At 38.6% G+C, this 22,889-nt stretch overlaps 1 protein-coding gene across 1 annotated transcript in view; it reads left to right on the top strand.

Moving 5' to 3' along the window:
- Positions 1-1,058: 1,058 nt before the first annotated feature.
- Positions 1,059-22,889, top strand: part of LOC131928917 (cGMP-inhibited 3',5'-cyclic phosphodiesterase 3A) — a gene marked incomplete at its 3' end in the record, with an annotated part of 38,687 nt that continues 16,856 nt past the window's right edge. Inside the window, 8 exon segments of the mRNA XM_059285086.1 lie at positions 1,059-1,152; positions 1,604-1,785; positions 17,075-17,335; positions 18,835-19,377; positions 19,489-19,803; positions 20,205-20,316; positions 21,966-22,094; positions 22,669-22,856. Coding sequence (XP_059141069.1) covers positions 1,624-1,785; positions 17,075-17,335; positions 18,835-19,377; positions 19,489-19,803; positions 20,205-20,316; positions 21,966-22,094; positions 22,669-22,856 — 1,710 coding nt within the window.

Below are 22,889 nucleotides of genomic sequence, written 5' to 3'. Positions count from 1 at the left end.
TTCCAGCGAGTGAGTGATAGAAGTGTGATGCCTCGCTACAAACTTCTATATTTCTAGTCCCTGATTGTTCTTGAAATGCCCCCACAACCCTTACTATTATATAAAAATAAGATTAAAGAGATCGTACACCCGCTTTTTAAAAACATGACGGCAATAATTTAACTTGTAAATAGCAAAAGATCGATAGTGAAAGTATTTCTATTATCGTTGATATAAAGCAGGGGTCTCCAAACTTTTCAGTCCGAGGGCCGCATTAACTATCAAATTTCAGTTCGGGGGCCAGTTTCTTCCAGGCATGTCATTGATTTTTCTGGACAAAGCTCCTCACCATTATCAACAAACGTTTTTTCCGTGGACAAAAAGATCTCCGAGGGCCGGATGAGAGGACCTCGCGGGCCGCATCTGGTCCGCGGGCCGTAGTTTGGAGACCCCTGATATAAAGGGACATGTTTAGCCCCTGTTAGAATCCGGGGCCTCGGGATACCGCCTGCTCAGCCCTCCCTCCTCCTCCTCCAACCCTTCCCAATCAGCATTTTCGCGAGCACTGCGCTGTCTGCTGCGACGAAAGCCCGCTTCATCTTTATACAACGCGGCACAAGCCCGTTGTTTGGCTTATACCATTTTCTAGGCCTAGCAATGCGATAATTATTTTGTTTTAATACGAGGTTAAGATTTGCTTAAGAAGCGCACATCAAACATAATTATATAATGCCAAGTACGGTTATTAAAACTTAAACATAAAATATATAGCGCTAGCACATTCTTGCTCTATTTTGTCTCAACAATTCTCCCAGAACTCAGCTAGATCTAGGACTAAATAAAATAATAGTAATAAAAAAAAAAACCCTCGCTTACCCATAACTCCCTGCGCTCACGTAAAAAAAAAATACAAAAAAATACAAAATGGCACTGGCCAGAAATAGTGTGTCGCGCAGGGGCTCCAAAAATGATACAGATAAGGATGACGAAGAAGCTGAAAATAATGGATATATTCAAATATTTGTGAAACCCTTAGAACAAGGCAGCTGTAGCTATTTATTTAAGTGGTTAGGTGCAAGCAAAGCTAATTTAAACGCTCAACAACTTGGAGTGTGTTACGGATTAGTAGCAATAGCTGTCGGTGTGTCGTTGTACCAGCTTCTACGAAGCGATGTAGGAGTCTTATTTCAGCGTTTATGTTCCCTTATTGTGCCAATGTTTTGCATTTTATGTGCATTCTATTGGCTTTCTTTATATTTTCGACGAACGTGGAGCAACACTAGTGTTTATTTATTATTTTGTTCATGTTACTTGGGCGAATTTTTTGCTCAAATATTTCTCCGTGATGGGGGAGACGGTACCAAATTACCAAATGGGGGGGCTAATGCGCATCAAAACAATGGGGAAATCATATCTTCCTTATCCAATTACACAACACAACCTCTAGTCATAGTGTGTGTACTGCTTTTTATAAGCATAGCTAGTGTATTCTCAAGCTTAGAAACAAGCCACAGTGCTGGTGTCATTTTGCTAGTGAGCTTCACACGATTCTTGGCTTGCTCAGCACTGCAAGATATACCGTATGGCTTACGCCCTTTCATTGCTTACTCCTGCGGGTTTGCAGGGAATATTGTAGCAAAATATATGGAAACTGTTTTAAAACCACAAATACAAAATTTTACAACGCAAGATGGAAAAATTCCTGTTATTAAAAGAAGAAGGTCCAGTTCATCAAGTGCTCACACATTCTCGGCACACAGATCAGCTCGAAGAACATCTTTACCAGCTCTAATTCAGAAAAGTCAGGTTAGTTTATTTTCTATTTTGTATAGAACTTAAAAGAGTATTCCAGATCTATGACAGTAGACTCTCCTAAACTCCTAAAGAAAGGTGTTTTAGAATTAGGTTGTTTAGTTTTGTGTTATCAAGTTTAGTGTACTGTATAACTTAAGGGTTAGGGCCTTGGTAGGACTCATGTTAACTCTCAGCAGGCTTACAGTTTTTAGTGATATTTTCATTGGTAGGCAGTATCATGAGTATGCTTGTTTCTTCTGACCATAAATATAGTTAGAACAATAGCACACACATTATTATATACAGTTTAGTGGTTCTAGGTGCTTTGACCGTTAGTGGAATGATCACAGTGGGGCTTTGACCACCATTGGACATGGACCACAGCAGGGGTTTGACCATAATGACTTTACCCCTAGGACAACACTAGGTGGTTTACACATATGTAGTTTTTAAAATTTTAATAAATTGTTAGGTCTATTTAGGTTAAATTCATAATAATTTACACATTTTTATACAACTTTCCACTTAGAGTTGCCATTAATAGAAATTAACCTGTAGGGCCTACTAAAAAAATTTGCACAAATAAATGATGTAGATCTAGCCTTCATGAAAATACCTAGCACCTATAATTGAAAATAAACTGGGAGTGATCTCCTCTAAACTTTCTCGAATATTCTTATATAATACTACGTGGGATGGCAACTCGGAATATAGACATGATTTTTAATTACTTAAACTTTTAAAAATAAGAATAGAATCTCGTAGAAAAAAAGAATTGCGTACCAAGCGAACGCCAAAACAAAATATGCATAATAGTGCGGAATATTATTAGTACTTTATAAATTTACATGCGTTTTTTTTGAGAAATCTGTAATAGCGTAAATTACTACTTCCAGTCAACGGAAATTACTCAAAATTTGATAGAAGGCAGAGGATTAGATCTTTTACTTACATATGAAATTTCATTTATCTATCTGAAATAGTACTCAAGTTATAGACTTCTGAAAAATTCAAAGTAGAAAAAGTACCACTTCCGGTTAATGGAAATCGCTCAAAAGTTGATACGGATCTACGATTTTGATAAAATACTTATATATGAAATTTCATCAACCTAGCTGTAACGGTACTCAAGTTATCATGTTTACAGACACATACACAGACATACGGACAAGATTGCAAAAATATGTTTTCCTACTCAGGGAGGTGTAAAACGTCGAGATTTGTGGATTTTTTTTTTTGCACGATTACAAGACTTTCTCTATACTTTGTATATACGAGAAAGTAAAAAAGCAATGCCTGTAAATATAATATAGTCTAAGAATATATATATCTATGATTAGCTAAATGTCACTAAATGACTGATGTGTAATAGCATATGTCAGTTCATCTGTTTGACCATATGCCTGAACAGCAACTAGTACATTTTGAGTGGTCTAGATTTATACTTGGTGAATAATCATATTTTATTACACCATGCCGCACTATCAAATATTATTACACATCTTTTTATCCCTTGTTAAGTAAATCCTTTCCATGTATGGACAAAACACCTGTGGTCAAAGCCCTGTTGCGGACATATCACCTGTGATCAACATTACAAAGATCCTCTGTGGTCAAACCACCTATGGTCAGTGCCCCTATGCCATGGTCAAAAGGACCTGTGGTCAAAGCTCAGCATACCCATTTTGTAGGTAAATGATTTGTGTTTTATTTTACAGAAGGGTTTTAGGTGTTAACAGTTTTAATTATTTTATTTTATTTTGTATCCTAAAAGTAGTAAAAGTAAAACTGATGGTTTAATTTTTTTTAAAAATAATAATAAAATCATTGTAATAACAGTTCCTAAGAAGAAGAAAAATAGTTGCTAAAAACTGAGTGAATTTAATAATGTACTAGAATCATATATGTACAATCTTGACACATTTCAAAGCACTATCATTACTATCAAGTCATTGATTTTAATTTTTCACATATTAAATGAAGATGATCTTAAATTGCACTATTTGGACCTGCACCCAATTCTTTTGGCAAACATTGGTAAAAAAAATTCATAAAAAACGTTTTAATAACAAGCTTTTTTTAATGATGCACTAAAAAGTAGAAAATAAATTATAGACTACTATTTAAATAACTATAAAGAAAAGCGTGGGTGTCTTCCTTAACATTAGTAAAGGTATCCAATAGATACTAAAGTGACCCACGCTTTTCTTTATAGTTATTTAAATAGTAGTCTATAATTTATTTTCTACTTTTTAGTGCATCATTACATAAAAGCTTGTTATTAAAACGTTTTTTATGAAATTTTTTTCAGTACTTTACATGTTTTATCTACAATAGAGTTACATGACTAAAAACCATTGCGCGCCTACTGAATATCACGTTCAGTAGGCGCGCAATGGTTTTTGAACGCAGCCATTACGTGGTCGTGATGGCGCAGCTATTGATGACGCGTGTGGTGTGGTTGGCTAGACATGCCTACTAATTCGGTCCAAATTTTAATTAATTCATAAAAAATCAATTAGGCATCCAATTAAGTCAAATTTAGTTTCAGATTGCATTGTCTTCATGTCTTGACCCACGTGCCAACTGTGAATCGTATCGGTCAAGTAGAACTGTCCGAATTTTCACTCCTGCGTTTCTATCTAGACTGACGACAGACAGAATGACGAGGAAGTGAGTTAAATAAAAGCTTGTAAAAATGGAATCAAGCACACAAATTAGTAGATGTAATGATAAAATTGAAATATTTGCTTCCTATTAAATTGGGTACACTTTCAAAATGGCCTTATCAAAACGACCCTGACATATTGGCTCCTGACAAAACAATCCACTCAAAATAGCCCTGACAAAAAGGTCCCTACATATTGGCTCCCCTCATATTGACTCGCATCATATAAGTAAATATTTAGTACAACCCACCAACCACATGCATTTCCTACCTCCACTGCCACCATAAAAAGTAAAGATTCCTTTTTAGACTTATTGAATTGATGTATTAGGCAGATATATTTCATATATTTCTTGACCTCAGCATATGAGGGGATAGTGTGGTTTACCTCCATAACCTCATTTAAATACCTGAATAAAAAAAACTTCCATGAACCAACAAGCAATTCATAATGAAATCAAATAGAGTTTTTAAACAGCAATGTGCCACTAATTAAATTTTTTTCCAATGGTTTATTTTTAAACCCCAACCCCCCCCCCCCCCCCCCCCATAAGACCTGTTGCTTAAAAAGAAGCCCAGGAGTTGAAATGTATTAATGGTATACATTGAGTTTACAGGATAAACATTTTGTTTTGATGGTATACATTGAGTTTACAGGATAAACCTTTTGTTTTGATGGTATACATTGAGTTTACAGGATAAACCTTTTGTTTTGATGGTATACATTGAGTTTACAGGATAAACGTTTTGTTTTGATGGTATACATTGAGTTTACAGGATAAACCTTTTGTTTTGATGGTATACATTGAGTTTACAGGATAAACCTTTTGTTTTGATGGTATACATTGAGTTTACAGGATAAACGTTTTGTTTTGATGGTATACATTGAGTTTACAGGATAAACATTTTGTTTTGATGGTATACATTGAGTTTACAGGATAAACGTTTTGTTTTGATGGTATACATTGAGTTTACAGGATAAACCTTTTGTTTTGATGGTATACATTGAGTTTACAGGATAAACCTTTTGTTTTGATGGTATACATTGAGTTTACAGGATAAACATTTTGTTTTGATGGTATACATTGAGTTTACAGGATAAACATTTTGTTTTGATGGTATACATTGAGTTTACAGGATAAACCTTTTGTTTTGATGGTATACATTGAGTTTACAGGATAAACCTTTTGTTTTGATGGTATACATTGAGTTTACAGGATAAACCTTTTGTTTTGATGGTATACATTGAGTTTACAGGATAAACATTTTGTTTTGATGGTATACATTGAGTTTACAGGATAAACGTTTTGTTTTGATGGTATACATTGAGTTTACAGGATAAACGTTTTGTTTTGATGGTATACATTGAGTTTACAGGATAAACGTTTTGTTTTGATGGTATACATTGAGTTTACAGGATAAACCTTTTGTTTTGATGGTATACATTGAGTTTACAGGATAAACGTTTTGTTTTGATGGTATACATTGAGTTTACAGGATAAACCTTTTGTTTTGATGGTATACATTGAGTTTACAGGATAAACCTTTTGTTTTGATGGTATACATTAAGTTTACAGGATAAACGTTTTGTTTTGATGGTATACATTGAGTTTACAGGATAAACCTTTTGTTTTGATGGTATACATTAAGTTTACAGGATAAATGTTTTGTTTTGATGGTATACATTGAGTTTACAGGATAAACGTTTTGTTTTGATGGTATACATTGAGTTTACAGGATAAACGTTTTGTTTTGATGGTATACATTGAGTTTACAGGATAAACCTTTTGTTTTGATGGTATACATTGAGTTTACAGGATAAACGTTTTGTTTTGATGGTATACATTGAGTTTACAGGATAAACCTTTTGTTTTGATGGTATACATTGAGTTTACAGGATAAATGTTTTGTTTTGATGGTATACATTGAGTTTACAGGATAAACCTTTTGTTTTGATGGTATACATTGAGTTTACAGGATAAATGTTTTGTTTTGATGGTATACATTGAGTTTACAGGATAAACCTTTTGTTTTGATGGTATACATTGAGTTTACAGGATAAATGTTTTGTTTTGATGGTATACATTGAGTTTACAGGATAAACCTTTTGTTTTGATGGTATACATTGAGTTTACAGGATAAACGTTTTGTTTTGATGGTATACATTGAGTTTACAGGATAAACGTTTTGTTTTGATGGTATACATTGAGTTTACAGGATAAACCTTTTGTTTTGATGGTATACATTGAGTTTACAGGATAAATGTTTTCTTTTGATGGTATACATTGAGTTTACAGGATAAACGTTTTCTTTTGATGGTATACATTGAGTTTACAGGATAAACCTTTTCTTTTGATGGTATACATTGAGTTTACAGGATAAACGTTTTGTTTTGATAACCTACAAGGATACTGAAGATAAATGTACATCGTGGACCCCTCCCCCACACACTTAGCTTGTACAGCCTACAACCATGTACATCGTGGACCCCTCCCCCACACACTTAGCTTGTACAGCCTACAACCACGTACAGCGTGGACCCCTCCCCCACACACTTAGCTTGTACAGCCTACAACCGACTCATTTGATGGATGTCATAACTAAAAATGAACCTAAAATATTAAAATATACTATTCCTCTTGTTAGATTAAATAATGTAAAAAAAAAATAAGGCCTGCCAACCAAGAGCTCCATATGTTGTATTATTTAAGAGTGTTAGCTAAGCTAACTCTAAAGAGTATTGATGGTCTTAATAACAGGGGTCATAATAATATATTTTAAATGAGGCTTGAACCATATTATCAGGGGCCCTTTTGTATGGAGCCAAAGTGACAGAGGCCTATTAAATTTGTCGGAGCCGTAATTACCTGAGCCATTTTCCCAGGAGCCTTTGTGGTGGGGTCTGTTTGTTGCTGGCCGTTTTGATGCAACAAGATTAAATTGAATCAGGTGATTTTTTAGAGCTTCAATTTATAAATTATGTGAACTTACAATGATACATGATAATTAGATCATTTCTGTAATAAAAGTAATACTACTAATACATACACTTATCTACTCTTATTACACTTAACTTTAATTCTTTAAAAAAAATTTAATAAATAGAATAACATAATTTACAAACTCCATAACGTATCCAAAATCAAACAACTACCTTGTAGTTTGTTCTTGGTTGGACAAAGGTTTTGGAAGCAAATCCAAAAAGAAAAGCAGGCTGAATCAGCATCAATGACCTCAATTACGCATAACCAGTTGACACGTATGCTTAATTATGTTGGAGGGTATCCCTTCCAACACTAAAATTAAGAACGAAGAAGGTAGCTGGTTTGTCCACACTACCAATCCAACAGCCTAGAATGGGCTGTATGAAAACCTTGAATGTACATTGATCATTCTCTAGCAATGGTATGGTAAAACAGCCTAGAATGGGCTGTATAAAAACCTTGAATGTACATTGATCATTCTCTAGCAATGGTAAGGTAAAACAGCCTAGAATGGGCTGTATGAAAACCTTGAATGTACATTGATCATTCTCTAGCAATGGTAAGGTAAAACAGCCTAGAATGGGCTGTATGAAAACCTTGAATGTACATTGATCATTCTCTAGCAATGGTAAGGTAAAACAGCCTAGAATGGGCTGTATGAAAACCTTGAATGTACATTGATCATTCTCTAGCAATGGTAAGGTAAAACAGCCTAGAATGGGCTGTATGAAAACCTTGAATGTACATTGATCATTCTCTAGCAATGGTAAGGTAAAACAGCCTAGAATGGGCTGTATGAAAACCTTGAATGTACATTGATCATTCTCTAGCAATGGTAAGGTAAAACAGCCTAGAATGGGCTGTATGAAAACCTTGAATGTACATTGATCATTCTCTAGCAATGGTAAGGTAAAACAGCCTAGAATGGGCTGTATGAAAACCTTGAATGTACATTGATCATTCTCTAGCAATGGTAAGGTAAAACAGCCTAGAATGGGCTGTATGAAAACCTTGAATGTACATTGAACATCCTCTAGCAATGGTAAGGTAAAACAGCCTAGAATGGGCTGTATGAAAACCTTGAATGTACATTGAACATCCTCTAGCAATGGTAAGGTAAAACAGCCTTGACGTGCACCCAGGTGCTGTTGGGTGTTCTTGGGAGCTTAAACTATAAGGTTTCTTATTTATAGACTTATGTATTTACCTTTTTGGTACTTACTAGACTACATTGGTGTTTAACAGTTTGGGGGAAAAGAACATTATTCTCTACATAAATACGTAATTTACAGTTCTACACATAGTGTAGAATAGACAAACAAAAAATAATAATAAAAAAATGTACAAACTTCTCGCTTTTAGTAGTATATAGATTTAACATTCTGGAATAAAACTTGGGTTGAGGATACAATAAAATTAGATGTTTTTATAATTTATAATGCTAATTTATTATACTTCAGGTTTTATTTAAAAGGGCTTCAAAGCTGCATTGTTAACTAATTATTATTTATTTTATTACTACTTAAGACCTCATTTCCACCAGTTTAGTTCTTCTTAATTTAAGTTTAATATGGCATTCAGCGCCGGGGTAATTTAGTCTCTTATTTTTAGATTTTGGGGTCGTAAATAAAGGACGTCATACTCATAGGGGAGGGGGGGGGGGGGGAGTCCGTAATTTTGTGGTGTGTGATGAGGGGGTTGGGGGGGGGGGGTTCAGATGGTGTGACATCACACTTTTGCATTATAAAAAAGCAATGTTAGAAAACAAACTTTAGCAGTTTTTTCGCGTTTTAGAAAACTGTTTTAATTAATTTTAATAGGAATTGATTAAAATACTCGACAGAGTTCAGACAAGGTTTTGGAAAAATATCGTATTTTAAGAAAAAGTCAACTGCAATTTCGAGGGGGGTTGTAGGCTGAGGTGTGACGTCATTTTAGGGGGGGGGGTCTTGCTTTTTGTGATGATGTGTGACGGAGGGGAGGTAAATATCGTTAAAAAAAAAACGTGACGTCATTTATGGATGACCCCTTTACCTTTTTAATCTTTATTTATTATTCTGATAATAAAAGCAGGGTTGAGGATATAATTAATTATCATTTAGGTTTTACTTTTAATTTTAATAAAAGCAGGGTTGAGGATAATTAATTATCATTTAGGTTTTATTTTTAATTTTAATAAAAGCAGGGTTGAGGATATAATTAATTATCATTTAGGTTTTATTTTTAATTTTAATAAAAGCAGGGTTGAGGATATAATTAATTATCATTTAGGTTTTATTTTTAATTCAAAAGCTCAACACAGCTGCATTGTTTACTGTATATTATTTAGGTCACTAGCAATATAATTTCAACAGATTTGATACGATAGACTCATTCAATTAGGTTGATGTTACAGTATGTCACATTTGGTCCTTTAAGTTAAGGTCAGTTTCTATGGGTTTGATACTAAGTTGAAATGAATATAATGGGATTATCCTTTGATTTGGAAAGGTTAAAAATTCTACATGGTTTATCATACAGCTCTGTTTAGATAATTGAGTTTTAAAAAAAAGGTGCAATAGGAAAAGTAGAGAGAGAGCTGGGTGGGGATAGCTGAAGGCTTTGTAAGGTTTAATTATCAGTTGATGTAGATGTATAGGAATTAGAGTAGGTGTAAGTGGCTATCCATGTTCATGTTTGTGCTTGAGGTTGTGGTTGGTTTATATTTTTGTTTATGTTTTGAGGCTGTAGTTGTCGTGAGGTTTAGGGTTTATGTTTTGATGATTGAATTTGTTTTCTTAATGTGGTTATATTTGGGGTAGAGGGTTGAGGTTAAGTTGAGGGTTGGTTTATGTTCATGGTTGTTTTGAGTTAAGGTTTGTGTTTATGTAGTTGTTTTTTATATGCAGAAGTGCAAGGAGTAGGTTTGTCTTTTTTGTTTATGTTTGTGTTTGGTTGTGGTTGTGTATGATTAAGGGGGAAGGCTCCGGAAAAAAAACACTTTCTTAATACTCGTTAGAAAACAGTTATTTCTTTACAGCTTTATCAACATACATCAGCATACGCATTTCCACTAAAAAATTGTTGGAAAAATCTTGGTAACTATGACAACGGCGGCCATCTTGAAAAATTAACCCCTTCGTAGGTTTTCCACCATTCATAAAATATTACATTTTAAGCCCAATAAACAATCAATTCATAATCTTCTTCCATATTTTGGGGCACTCAGCTAAAAAATTTAAGTGCATATCTTCAAACTAATTTTTTATGAATTTTCAAAATTTGTGTCCGTTCAAAACACTAGTTTTAATGCCCCAAAATTCCCCAAAGTTAAGTGTTAACTATTGCCACAGCTAGTCCAGTTAAAACTATTGCCTCAGCTAGTCTAAACTATTGCCGCTGCTAGTCCAGTTAAAACTATTGCCACAGCTAGTCCAGTTAAAACTATTGCCGCTGCTAGTCCAGTTAAAACTATTGCCCCAGCTAGTCCAGTTAAAACTATTGCCGCTGCTAGTCCAGTTAAAACTATTGCCGCTGCTAGTCCAGTTAAAATTATTGCCGCAGCTAGTCCAGTTAAAACTATTGCCCCAGCTAGTCCAGTTAAAACTATTGCCGCAGCTAGTCCAGTTAAAACTATTGCCGCTGCTAGTCCAGTTAAAACTATTGCCACAGCTAGTCCAGTTAAAACTATTGCCGCTGCTAGTCCAGTTAAAACTATTGCCCCAGCTAGTCCAGTTAAAACTATTGCCGCTGCTAGTCCAGTTAAAACTATTGCCCCAGCTAGTCCAGTTAAAACTATTGCCGCAGCTAGTCCAGTTAAAACTATTGCCACAGCTAGTCCAGTTAAAACTATTGCTGCAGCTAGTCCAGTTACAACTAGCTGTTAAAGACGTGTGAGTGAGAAAATCAATTCTACACGCCTTTCATAACGAGGATTGGTTTTTTGTCTGTGATGAGGTCTGCAGTCCTATCATTGCTGACTGATGGGCTTTCTACACCTTAGGTCAGTACTGACTGATGGGCTTTCTACACCTTAGTGCTGACTGATGGGCTTTCTACACCTCAGTGCTGACTGATGGGCTTTCTACACCTTAGTGCTGACTGATGGGCTTTCTACACCTCAGTGCTGACTGATGGGCTTTCTACACCTTAGTGCTGACTGATGGGCTTTCTACACCTCAGTGCTGACTGATGGGCTTTCTACACCTCAGTACTGACTGATGGGCTTTCTACACCTTAGTGCTGACTGATGGGCTTTCTACACCTCAGTACTGACTGATGGGCTTTCTACACCTTAGTGCTGACTGATGGGCTTTCTACACCTCAGTGCTGACTGATGGGCTTTCTACACCTCAGTACTGACTGATGGGCTTTCTACACCTTAGTACTGACTGATGGGCTTTCTACACCTTAGGTCAGTACTGACTGATGGGCTTTCTACACCTTAGGTCAGTGCTGACTGATGGGCTTTCTACACCTTAGGTCAGTACTGACTGATGGGCTTTCTACACCTTAGGTCAGTGCTGACTGATGGGCTTTCTACACCTTAGTACTGACTGATGGGCTTTCTACACCTCAGTACTGACTGATGGGCTTTCTACACCTTAGTACTGACTGATGGGCTTTCTACACCTTAGGTCAGTACTGACTGATGGGCTTTCTACACCTTAGGTCAGTACTGACTGATGGGCTTTCTACACCTTAGTACTGACTGATGGGCTTTCTACATCTTAGGTCAGTACTGACTGATGGGCTTTCTACACCTTAGGTCAGTACTGACTGATGGGCTTTCTACACCTCAGTACTGACTGATGGGCTTTCTACACCTTAGGTCAGTACTGACTGATGGGCTTTCTACACCTCAGTACTGACTGATGGGCTTTCTACACCTTAGTGCTGACTGATGGGCTTTCTACACCTTAGTACTGACTGATGGGCTTTCTACACCTCAGTACTGACTGATGGGCTTTCTACACCTTAGTGCTGACTGATGGGCTTTCTACATCTTAGGTCAGTACTGACTGATGGGCTTTCTACACCTCAGTACTGACTGATGGGCTTTCTACACCTTAGTACTGACTGATGGGCTTTCTACACCTTAGGTCAGTACTGACTGATGGGCTTTCTACACCTTAGGTCAGTACTGACTGATGGGCTTTCTACACCTTAGGTCAGTACTGACTGATGGGCTTTCTACACCTCAGTACTGACTGATGGGCTTTCTACACCTTAGTGCTGACTGATGGGCTTTCTACATCTTAGGTCAGTACTGACTGATGGGCTTTCTACACCTCAGTACTGACTGATGGGCTTTCTACATCTTAGTGCTGACTGATGGGCTTTCTACACCTCAGTACTGACTGATGGGCTTTCTACATCTTAGGTCAGTACTGACTGATGGGCTTTCTACACCTTAGGTCAGTACTGACTGATGGGCTTTCTACACCTTAGGTCAGTACTGACTGATGGGCTTTCTACACCTTAGTGCTGACTGATGGGCTTTCTACATCTTAGGTCAGTACTGACTGATGGGCTTTCTACACCTCAGTACTGACTGATGGGCTTTCTACACCTTAGGTCAGTACTGACTGATGGGCTTTCTACACCTTAGGTCAGTACTGACTGATGGGCTTTCTACACCTTAGTGCTGACTGATGGGCTTTCTACACCTCAGTACTGACTGATGGGCTTTCTACATCTTAGGTCAGTACTGACTGATGGGCTTTCTACACCTTAGTGCTGACTGATGGGCTTTCTACACCTTAGGTCAGTACTGACTGATGGGCTTTCTACACCTTAGGTCAGTACTGACTGATGGGCTTTCTACACCTTAGTGCTGACTGATGGGCTTTCTACACCTCAGTACTGACTGATGGGCTTTCTACACCTTAGGTCAGTACTGACTGATGGGCTTTCTACACCTTAGTGCTGACTGATGGGCTTTCTACACCTCAGTACTGACTGATGGGCTTTCTACACCTTAGGTCAGTACTGACTGATGGGCTTTCTACACCTTAGGTCAGTACTGACTGATGGGCTTTCTACACCTTAGGTCAGTACTGACTGATGGGCTTTCTACACCTTAGTGCTGACTGATGGGCTTTCTACACCTTAGGTCAGTACTGACTGATGGGCTTTCTACACCTTAGGTCAGTACTGACTGATGGGCTTTCTACACCTCAGTACTGACTGATGGGCTTTCTACACCTTAGGTCAGTACTGACTGATGGGCTTTCTACACCTTAGGTCAGTACTGACTGATGGGCTTTCTACACCTTAGTACTGACTGATGGGCTTTCTACACCTTAGGTCAGTACTGACTGATGGGCTTTCTACACCTTAGGTCAGTACTGACTGATGGGCTTTCTACACCTTAGGTCAGTGCTGACTGATGGGCTTTCTACACCTTAGGTCAGTACTGACTGATGGGCTTTCTACACCTCAGTGCTGACTGATGGGCTTTCTACACCTTAGGTCAGTACTGACTGATGGGCTTTCTACACCTCAGTACTGACTGATGGGCTTTCTACACCTTAGGTCAGTACTGACTGATGGGCTTTCTACACCTTAGGTCAGTACTGACTGATGGGCTTTCTACACCTTAGGTCAGTACTGACTGATGGGCTTTCTACACCTCAGTACTGACTGATGGGCTTTCTACACCTCAGTGCTGACTGATGGGCTTTCTACACCTCAGTACTGACTGATGGGCTTTCTACACCTCAGTACTGACTGATGGGCTTTCTACACCTTAGGTCAGTACTGACTGATGGGCTTTCTACACCTTAGTGCTGACTGATGGGCTTTCTACACCTTAGTGCTGACTGATGGGCTTTCTACACCTTAGGTCAGTACTGACTGATGGGCTTTCTACACCTTAGTGCTGACTGATGGGCTTTCTACACCTCTGGTCAGTACTGACTGATGGGCTTTCTACACCTTAGTACTGACTGATGGGCTTTCTACACCTTAGGTCAGTACTGACTGATGGGCTTTCTACACCTTAGTGCTGACTGATGGGCTTTCTACACCTTAGGTCAGTACTGACTGATGGGCTTTCTACACCTTAGGTCAGTACTGACTGATGGGCTTTCTACACCTTAGTACTGACTGATGGGCTTTCTACACCTCTGGTCAGTACTGACTGATGGGCTTTCTACACCTTAGTGCTGACTGATGGGCTTTCTACACCTTAGGTCAGTACTGACTGATGGGCTTTCTACACCTTAGTGCTGACTGATGGGCTTTCTACACCTTAGGTCAGTACTGACTGATGGGCTTTCTACACCTTAGTGCTGACTGATGGGCTTTCTACACCTTAGGTCAGTACTGACTGATGGGCTTTCTACACCTTAGGTCAGTACTGACTGATGGGCTTTCTACACCTTAGTGCTGACTGATGGGCTTTCTACACCTTAGTACTGACTGATGGGCTTTCTACACCTCAGTACTGACTGATGGGCTTTCTACACCTTAGGTCAGTACTGACTGATGGGCTTTCTACACCTTAGGTCAGTGCCGACTGATGGGCTTTCTACACCTTAGGTCAGTGCTGACTGATGGGCTTTCTACACCTTAGTACTGACTGATGGGCTTTCTACACCTCAGTACTGACTGATGGGCTTTCTACACCTTAGGGCAGGGGTTCCCAACCTTTTTTTTTACTCTAGAGCACATTCTTAAATATCGGTAGGGTGGCGGGCACCACCTATTTTAAATCGACAAATTTCTTCCATAACTTGTCATGTTCCCATAATTTATTTTCTTATTTACTTATAGTCATAATGTACTAATAAATAATAAACAAAAATGTTTCAAAATAATAAAATTATTTGACATTTTTTTCAAATTGCATACACACAGAGAAATGTATTTACAAAACGTAAAGAAAGTAAACAAAACACATAAATACAAAGAAAACATTGAATACAATAAATTACGCACCTCGCTTTTAGCCTGTTAATTTTTTTATAGAAAAATCCTAATTCGTGTTTCGTCTGACGAACATGTCTCTTATCTAACTGTCGCGACCCGACCAGGGCAGCAATCACAATGACAACCACGCGGTTCCAGGCGGGGAATGCTTTTTGCACATCACTCCATGTACACGCGGAAAACCCGAAGTGAGCCGATGATCGCCGAAGTAATCAGAGTTATGTGCCTTGTGATTTGGCGCCTTCGGCGTTTATCAGATCAGTTCGTGGCGTTCGTTCCATTCGTTCACTTCGGGTTTTCTGCGTGTACAAGGTGTGATGTGCAAATGGCACTAGCCGTTCCAGGCTAGCGTAAATAGTGCAGTCTGGCTCGCCGCTAGACAAGTTGGGACAAGCAGCGAACATATTTAATAAACCTAGGCAGTCAAAAAAATTAAAACTGTAAGAAATGAATAAAAATAAATCATATTTTAAAATAATGGTTATGAAAAAAATTCTGTCTCTGTTGAATAGTGAGAGGAGGGCACATACGAATCGTTAGCACAGGGTTGGGAACCCCTGCCTCAGGGTTTGGCAGCTGCTTGCGTTTTCTCTTGTCTTTCTATTGCACGTTGGGAAGCGACGTACGCCGGCAAATGAGGTGCTACTTCCATCGAAATTTCTGCTCTGGCTTGTTATATAATCTGCCTTGGTTTTTCCACGCCTTCCACTGCTTGTTTTCGTATAACCGAAACCACTTTCGCTGCTTCGTTTTTAGCCAGATAAGGAGCGTGATTGTGTTCCAATGATGACAGAACAACATCGTTCAGCATTTTCATCCGGCGGCCATCTTTCTTGCAGCATCTCCATCAGCATTTGCTCTGTCCTTTCTGTAGCCTTCGACCAATATAATAACCTTCTCTTTCTGTGATTTGATCTTGGGTAAGAAATATTTTCAAACTGCATTCATTACATATTAACCATAATATATATAAATAAACACATGTGGTTTTATCGTACCGTCCATTGTTTAATTAAAACAAGTGTTAACCATGATCGTACAACATGTTTTTTTAATTGACTTATGTCTGCGCTCTTTTGTCAAGCACTCTTTTGTCGGGGTTCCGTCTCTGTGTGTGTGTGAACACGATAACTTGAGTGCCGTTACCGCTAGGTTGATGAAATCACTTCCAGTTTATTGCTTTTTTAGTAGCACTTATTCTATAGACACCATTTATTTAGTAGCACTTATTCTATAGACACCATTTATTTAGTAGCACTTATTCTATAGACACCATTTATTTAGTAGCACTTATTCTATAGACACCATTTATTTAGTAGCACTTATTCTATAGACACCATTTATTTAGTAGCACTTATTCTATAGACACCATTTATTTAGTAGCACTTATTCTATAGACACCATTTAATTAGTAGCACTTATTCTATAGACACCATTTATTTAGTAGCACTTATTCTATAGACACCATTTATTTAGTAGCACTTATTCTATAGACACCATTTATTTAGTAGCACTTATTCTATAGACACCATTTATTTAGTAGCACTTATTCTATAGACACCATTTAATTAGTAGCACTTATTCTATAGACACCATTTATTTAGTAGCACTTATTCTATAGACACCATTTATTTAGTAGCACTTATTCTATAGACACCATTTATTTAGTAGCACTTATTCTATAGACACCATTTATTTAGTAGCACTTATTCTATAGACACCATTTATTTTTCAGTCTTGCACGGCTGGCTATGAATCTGCAATCATAGGTGAAGCCCATGGGCTAATAACAGACATGTTGGCAGACACCAGCCTCCCCCCACACATCGTGTCTGGTCTGCGGGCTGTCAGCAACTTGCTCAAACCTCCTGATGCTCAAGGCTCATTCCACAAAGCCAGGGTTAGCCCCCTTGTCTCACTGACTGAGAGCACCAACTACGGCTCAGACAGTGAGGAGAGCCCCTACACTGGTGAACGGCCCTCCACACTTCCCAAGGTGAGTCTATCCATCTACTGGACTTATCTACCAAAGACTTATCTACTAAATGGTCATCAACTGGACAGTTGCGCCATGGCAACTTGATCCACTGCTTGGCATTAGTTTCCTTTTGCTTTGCTCTGGTCTGGTGCAATCAACTACTAGGTAATGCTATACATAGTACTACAGGGCATCTCTTGGTATACTCAAATATTTGATCATTGTGCAGAGAAATGGGGGAGAACCTCAACAATAGCAAGAAAGCAACCAACTAGTAAAGACCCTGACAACTTAAAAGCAAGCTCGAACCACCCATTTACATGATCAAAGTGGAAAATGTGTAACTGTTTACATTATAAAAGGTGGAGCCAGTATTGTCCCGGAACTATACAAGCCAGTATTGTCCCGGAACTATACAAGCCAGTATTGTCCCGGAACTATACAAGCCAGTATTGTCCTGGAACTATACAAGCCAGTATTGTCCTGGAACTATACAAGCCAGTATTGTCCTGGAACTATACAAGCCAGTATTGTCCTGGAACTATACAAGCCAGTATTGTCCTGGAACTATACAAGCCAGTATTGTCCTGGAACTATACAAGCCAGTACAAAGACCCAGACAAGGTCCCTAATGTCACAAAGACCCAGACAAGGTCCCTAATGTCACAAAGACAAGGTCCCTAATGTCACAAAGACAAGGTCCCTAATGTCACAAAGACCCAGACAAGGTCCCTAATGTCACAAAGACAAGGTCCCTAATGTCACAAAGACCCAGACAAGGTCCCTAATGTCACAAAGACCCAGATAAGGTCCCTAATGTCACAAAGACCCAGACAAGGTCCCTAATGTCACAAAGACCCAGACAAGGTCCCTAATGTCACAAAGACCCAGACAAGGTCCCTAATGTCACAAAGACCCAGACAAGGTCCCTAATGTCACAAAGACAAGGTCCCTAATGTCACAAAGACCCAGACAATGTCCCTAATGTCACAAAGACCCAGACAAGGTCCCTAATGTCACAAAGACCCAGACAAGGTCCCTAATGTCACAAAGACCCAGACAAGGTCCCTAATGTCACAAAGACCCAGATAAGGTCCCTAATGTCACAAAGACAAGGTCCCTAATGTCACAAAGACCCAGACAAGGTCCCTAATGTCACAAAGACAAGGTCCCTAATGTCACAAAGACAAGGTCCCTAATGTCACAAAGACCCAATCCATGCAGAAATAGAGGCAGCCATAAAATCTCCAAAGAAAGGAAAATTAGCAGGAGTGGACAATGTAGCAGCTAAATCCAATTTGCTGATGACATAGATGCCATTGCAGGCAGTCAAGACTAGTGATAGAATTAGTAAACAGATTTATATTTATTTAACAGATAAATTGACATATAATTTTCAGATGGTTTTTTTTTTTGTGCCAGATATTGAAGGGCATTATTACTGTAAAAATGTGTGGGGGGGGGGGGTGGGGGCAGCTTTGAACATGGTTGCTGTAGAATTCAATTTTCTTTTTCAGCGTCTGCGGCGAAGTTTGCCGCCATCACTGATACGTCGCATGTCCACCAGCACATGGACCACCACAACTTCGGCCACTGGCATGCCAACTCTAGAACCTGAACCCTGCCGCTTGCGATCTTCTTCCTTCAGACACTCTCGGGAAGGTACACCAGGCTCTAGCCCCAATGGTAGCAGGAGCAACAGTCCCTCCCCTAGTTCTGTCTCTAACAGTACCACAGTGTTAACAATACCCAAGTCTCGCTCTTTCTCCCTGGTCTCAGCCCCAACAATCCAGCCCACCTATTCCAGGCGCTTTGCTAGGAAGAGCACTGCCAGCAGTGAGAGCCTTGGCTCTAGCCCAACTAGAAACGATGCTAAACCTGCCATCAGCCCTCTGGCCCGTACAGGGGAGGAGACTGTACTCTCCAATGTGGCCAGCTCCAGCATCATACAGAAACGCCTCATCACTTCAGATTATGAAAGCAGTGACTCCCCCAGCAGCAGTGACCACAGTGATAATGTGGGAACCACTGAAGAAAGGGCAGGATCTCCCCTTAAAAAGGTACATTCTCCTTCTTCTCCTTGTTGGCCCCCTGTCTGCTTAATGATGCCCCACATCAGTAGATTGGGGCGCTAATTCATGCTTTTAAACCAAAATTTTCCCATTCCTCAGGATATGCTGCGTTGCTCTCCAAGTACAGTAGCTAAAGTGAAGGAAAAAGTGGGGCACATAGCAGACAAGGAACACGAGGATGGGGATGATGAAGATGAAGAAGACGAGGAGGATGATAGAAGAAAACGTGATAAAAAGGAAATGGAATGTTTGTTTAAAAAATGTGAAGAGAAAAATGATCAACATACAGAACTTGTATTTGATCCTGAAAAAGAATTTGAAAAAAATAGTTTACTACAGATAGCTCGTCTTAATGAATGGGACTTTCCAATTTTTGATGCAGCAGATGCAGAGGGGACATTTCTTCTCTCAAAGGTACATTCACAAACTGCTCCTATAGTTGACAGCCTGCATATTTGGGTGCTGGCTCCATAACATGCTTCATCATCTCACAGCATTCACTCACACCATTCATCACTCATCTCACAACATTCATCACACATCTCACACCATTCATCACACATCTCACAACATTTGTCACTCATCTCACAACATTCATCACTCATCTCCCAACATTCATCACTCATCTCACAACATTCATCACTCATCTCACAACATTCATCCCTCTTCTCACAACATTCATCACTCTTCACAACATTCATCACTCTTCACAACATTCATCACTTTTCACAACATTCATCATGCAATATTCATCACACTCCATTTGACAGGAAGCAAATGATCTCTTTTAAATTCCTCCCCCAATCTATGTGCAGGTAGCCTACCAGCTGTTTACTGAAGTGGGATTAATGGAGACATTCCGCATCCCTGTAGCTGAGTTTTTACACTACTTTCATGCATTGGAGCTGGGTTACAGAGATAAGCCATGTAAGTCAAATAGTAGGCCAAGCTACCAGCTCACTTAGATTGGATTGGGTTGTCCAATCAGGAGGCAAACTGCATTTGATGTTCATTATAAGACTTTTTTTTAAAATGTACCTTGCTTTATTTATATGAATCTCTTTCTGCTAATTTGCTTCCTCGTGCTTAATGTTTTTTCATGGGTGGAAACTTTACACCAGTGTAAGTTGCTTCCCCGTGCTTAATGTTTTTTCATGGGTCTAAACAGACAAATGTTGAGCACTTGTACCAGGCAGATTTAAACTTGTCTCAAGATCCACTAGCAAATGTTGAGCACTTGTACCAGGCAGATTTAAACTTGTCTCAAGATCCACTAGCAAATGTTGAGCACTTGTACCAGGCAGATTTAAACTTGTATCAAGATCCACTAGCAAATGTTGAGCACTTCTACCAGGCAGATTTAAACTTGTCTCAAGATCCACTAGCAAATGTTGAGCACTTGTACCAGGCAGATTTAAACTTGTCTCAAGATCCACTAGCAAATGTTGAGCACTTGTACCAGGCAGATTTAAACTTGTCTCAAGATCCACTAGCAATGCAGTGTCAGAAAAATGTGACTTTATTTAATAATTAGACATAAACCCTCTGGAGCTATGTTGATTAGTCTCAATGGTTTCAAACATTCCTATAAACCCTCTGGACCTATGTTGATTAGTCTCAATGGTTTCAAACATTCCTATAAACCCTCTGGACCTATGTTGATTAGTCTCAATGGTTTCAAACATTCCTATAAACCCTCTGGACCTATGTTGATTAGTCTCAATGGTTTCAAACATTCCTATAAACCCTCTGGACCTATGTTGATTAGTCTCAATGGTTTCAAACATTCCTATAAACCTTCTGGACCTATGTTGATTAGTCTCAATGGTTTCAAACATTCCTATAAACCCTCTGGACCTATGTTGATTAGTCTCAATGGTTTCAAACATTCCTATAAACCTTCTGGACCTATGTTGATTAGTCTCAATGGTTTCAAACATTCCTATAAACCCTCTGGACCTATGTTGATTAGTCTCAATGGTTTCAAACATTCCTATAAACCCTCTGGACCTATGTTGATTAGTCTCAATGGTTTCAAACATTCCTATAAACCCTCTGGACCTATGTCGATTAGTCTCAATGGTTTCAAACATTCCTATAAACCTTCTGGACCTATGTTGATTAGTGTCAATGGTTTCAAACATTCCTATAAACCCTCTGGACCTATGTTGATTAGTCTCAATGGTTTCAAACATTCCTATAAACCCTCTGGACCTATGTTGATTAGTCTCAATGGTTTCAAACATTCCTATAAACCCTCTGGACCTATGTTGATTAGTCTCAAAGATTTGTATTTTGACCAGCAGATCACAACATTGTATTGTAGATGTGACTCTAAAGATTTGTATTTTGACCATCAGATCACAACATTGTATTGTAGATGTGACTCTAAAGATTTGTATTTTGACCATCAGATCACAACATTGTATTGTAGATGTGACTCTAAAGATTTGTATTTTGACCAGCAGATCACAACATTGTATTGTAGATGTGACTCTAAAGATTTGTAATTTGACCACCAGATCACAACATTGTATTGTAGATGTGACTCTAAAGATTTGTAATTTGACCACCAGATCACAACCGTGTTCATGCCACTGATGTCTTGCATGGTGTGTACTATCTGACAACACAGCCCATCCCAGGCTTCACACAGATCAACACAAGCGCCCTACATTCAAGGCACGGCTCCTCCAGTGAATCAGGTGCATCATTTAATCTAGTCTGTGTGGGAGTACAACAATTATTTGTATCATGTGGGAGTACAACAATTATTTGTATCATGTGGGAGTACAACAATTATTTGTATCATGTGGGAGTACAACAATTATTTGTATCATGTGGGAGTACAACAATTATTTGTATCATGTGGGAGTACAACAATTATTTGTATCATGTGGGAGTACAACAATTATTTGTATCATGTGGGAGTACAACAATTATTTGTATCATGTGGGAGTACAACAATTATTTGTATCATGTGGGAGTACAACAATTATTTGTATCATGTGGGAGTACAACAATTATTTGTATCATGTGGGAGTACAACAATTATTTGTATCATGTGGGAGTACAACAATTATTTGTATCATGTGGGAGTACAACAATTATTTGTATCATGTGGGAGTACAACAATTATTTGTATCATGTGGGAGTACAACAATTATTTGTATCATGTGGGAGTACAACAATTATTTGTATCATCTGGGAGTACAACAATTATTTGTATCATGTTTGAGTACAACAATTAAAGTAAAAAAATTCTTGTCATTGGCCCAGACACAGAAACCTCTGATCGTCAATGCATTACACACCGTACAAGTTTTATGGCAGAAGACTCTTATGGCATCATGGGAGGCAACCTTCCTGCTCTGGAGTTGATGGCTCTTTACACTGCTGCTGCCATGCATGATTATGACCACCCTGGTCGTACTAATGCATTTTTAGTGGCTACTACAGCTCCGCAGGTCAGTTTTAGTGGCTACTACAGCTCCGCAGGT

This window comes from Physella acuta, unplaced genomic scaffold, assembly GCF_028476545.2.
Source record: "Physella acuta isolate Inbredline_101_S28 unplaced genomic scaffold, ASM2847654v3 ptg001567l, whole genome shotgun sequence".
NCBI classification, from domain to species: Eukaryota; Metazoa; Mollusca; class Gastropoda; family Physidae; genus Physella; species Physella acuta.
This window is presented reverse-complemented; position numbering and strand designations above follow the sequence as displayed.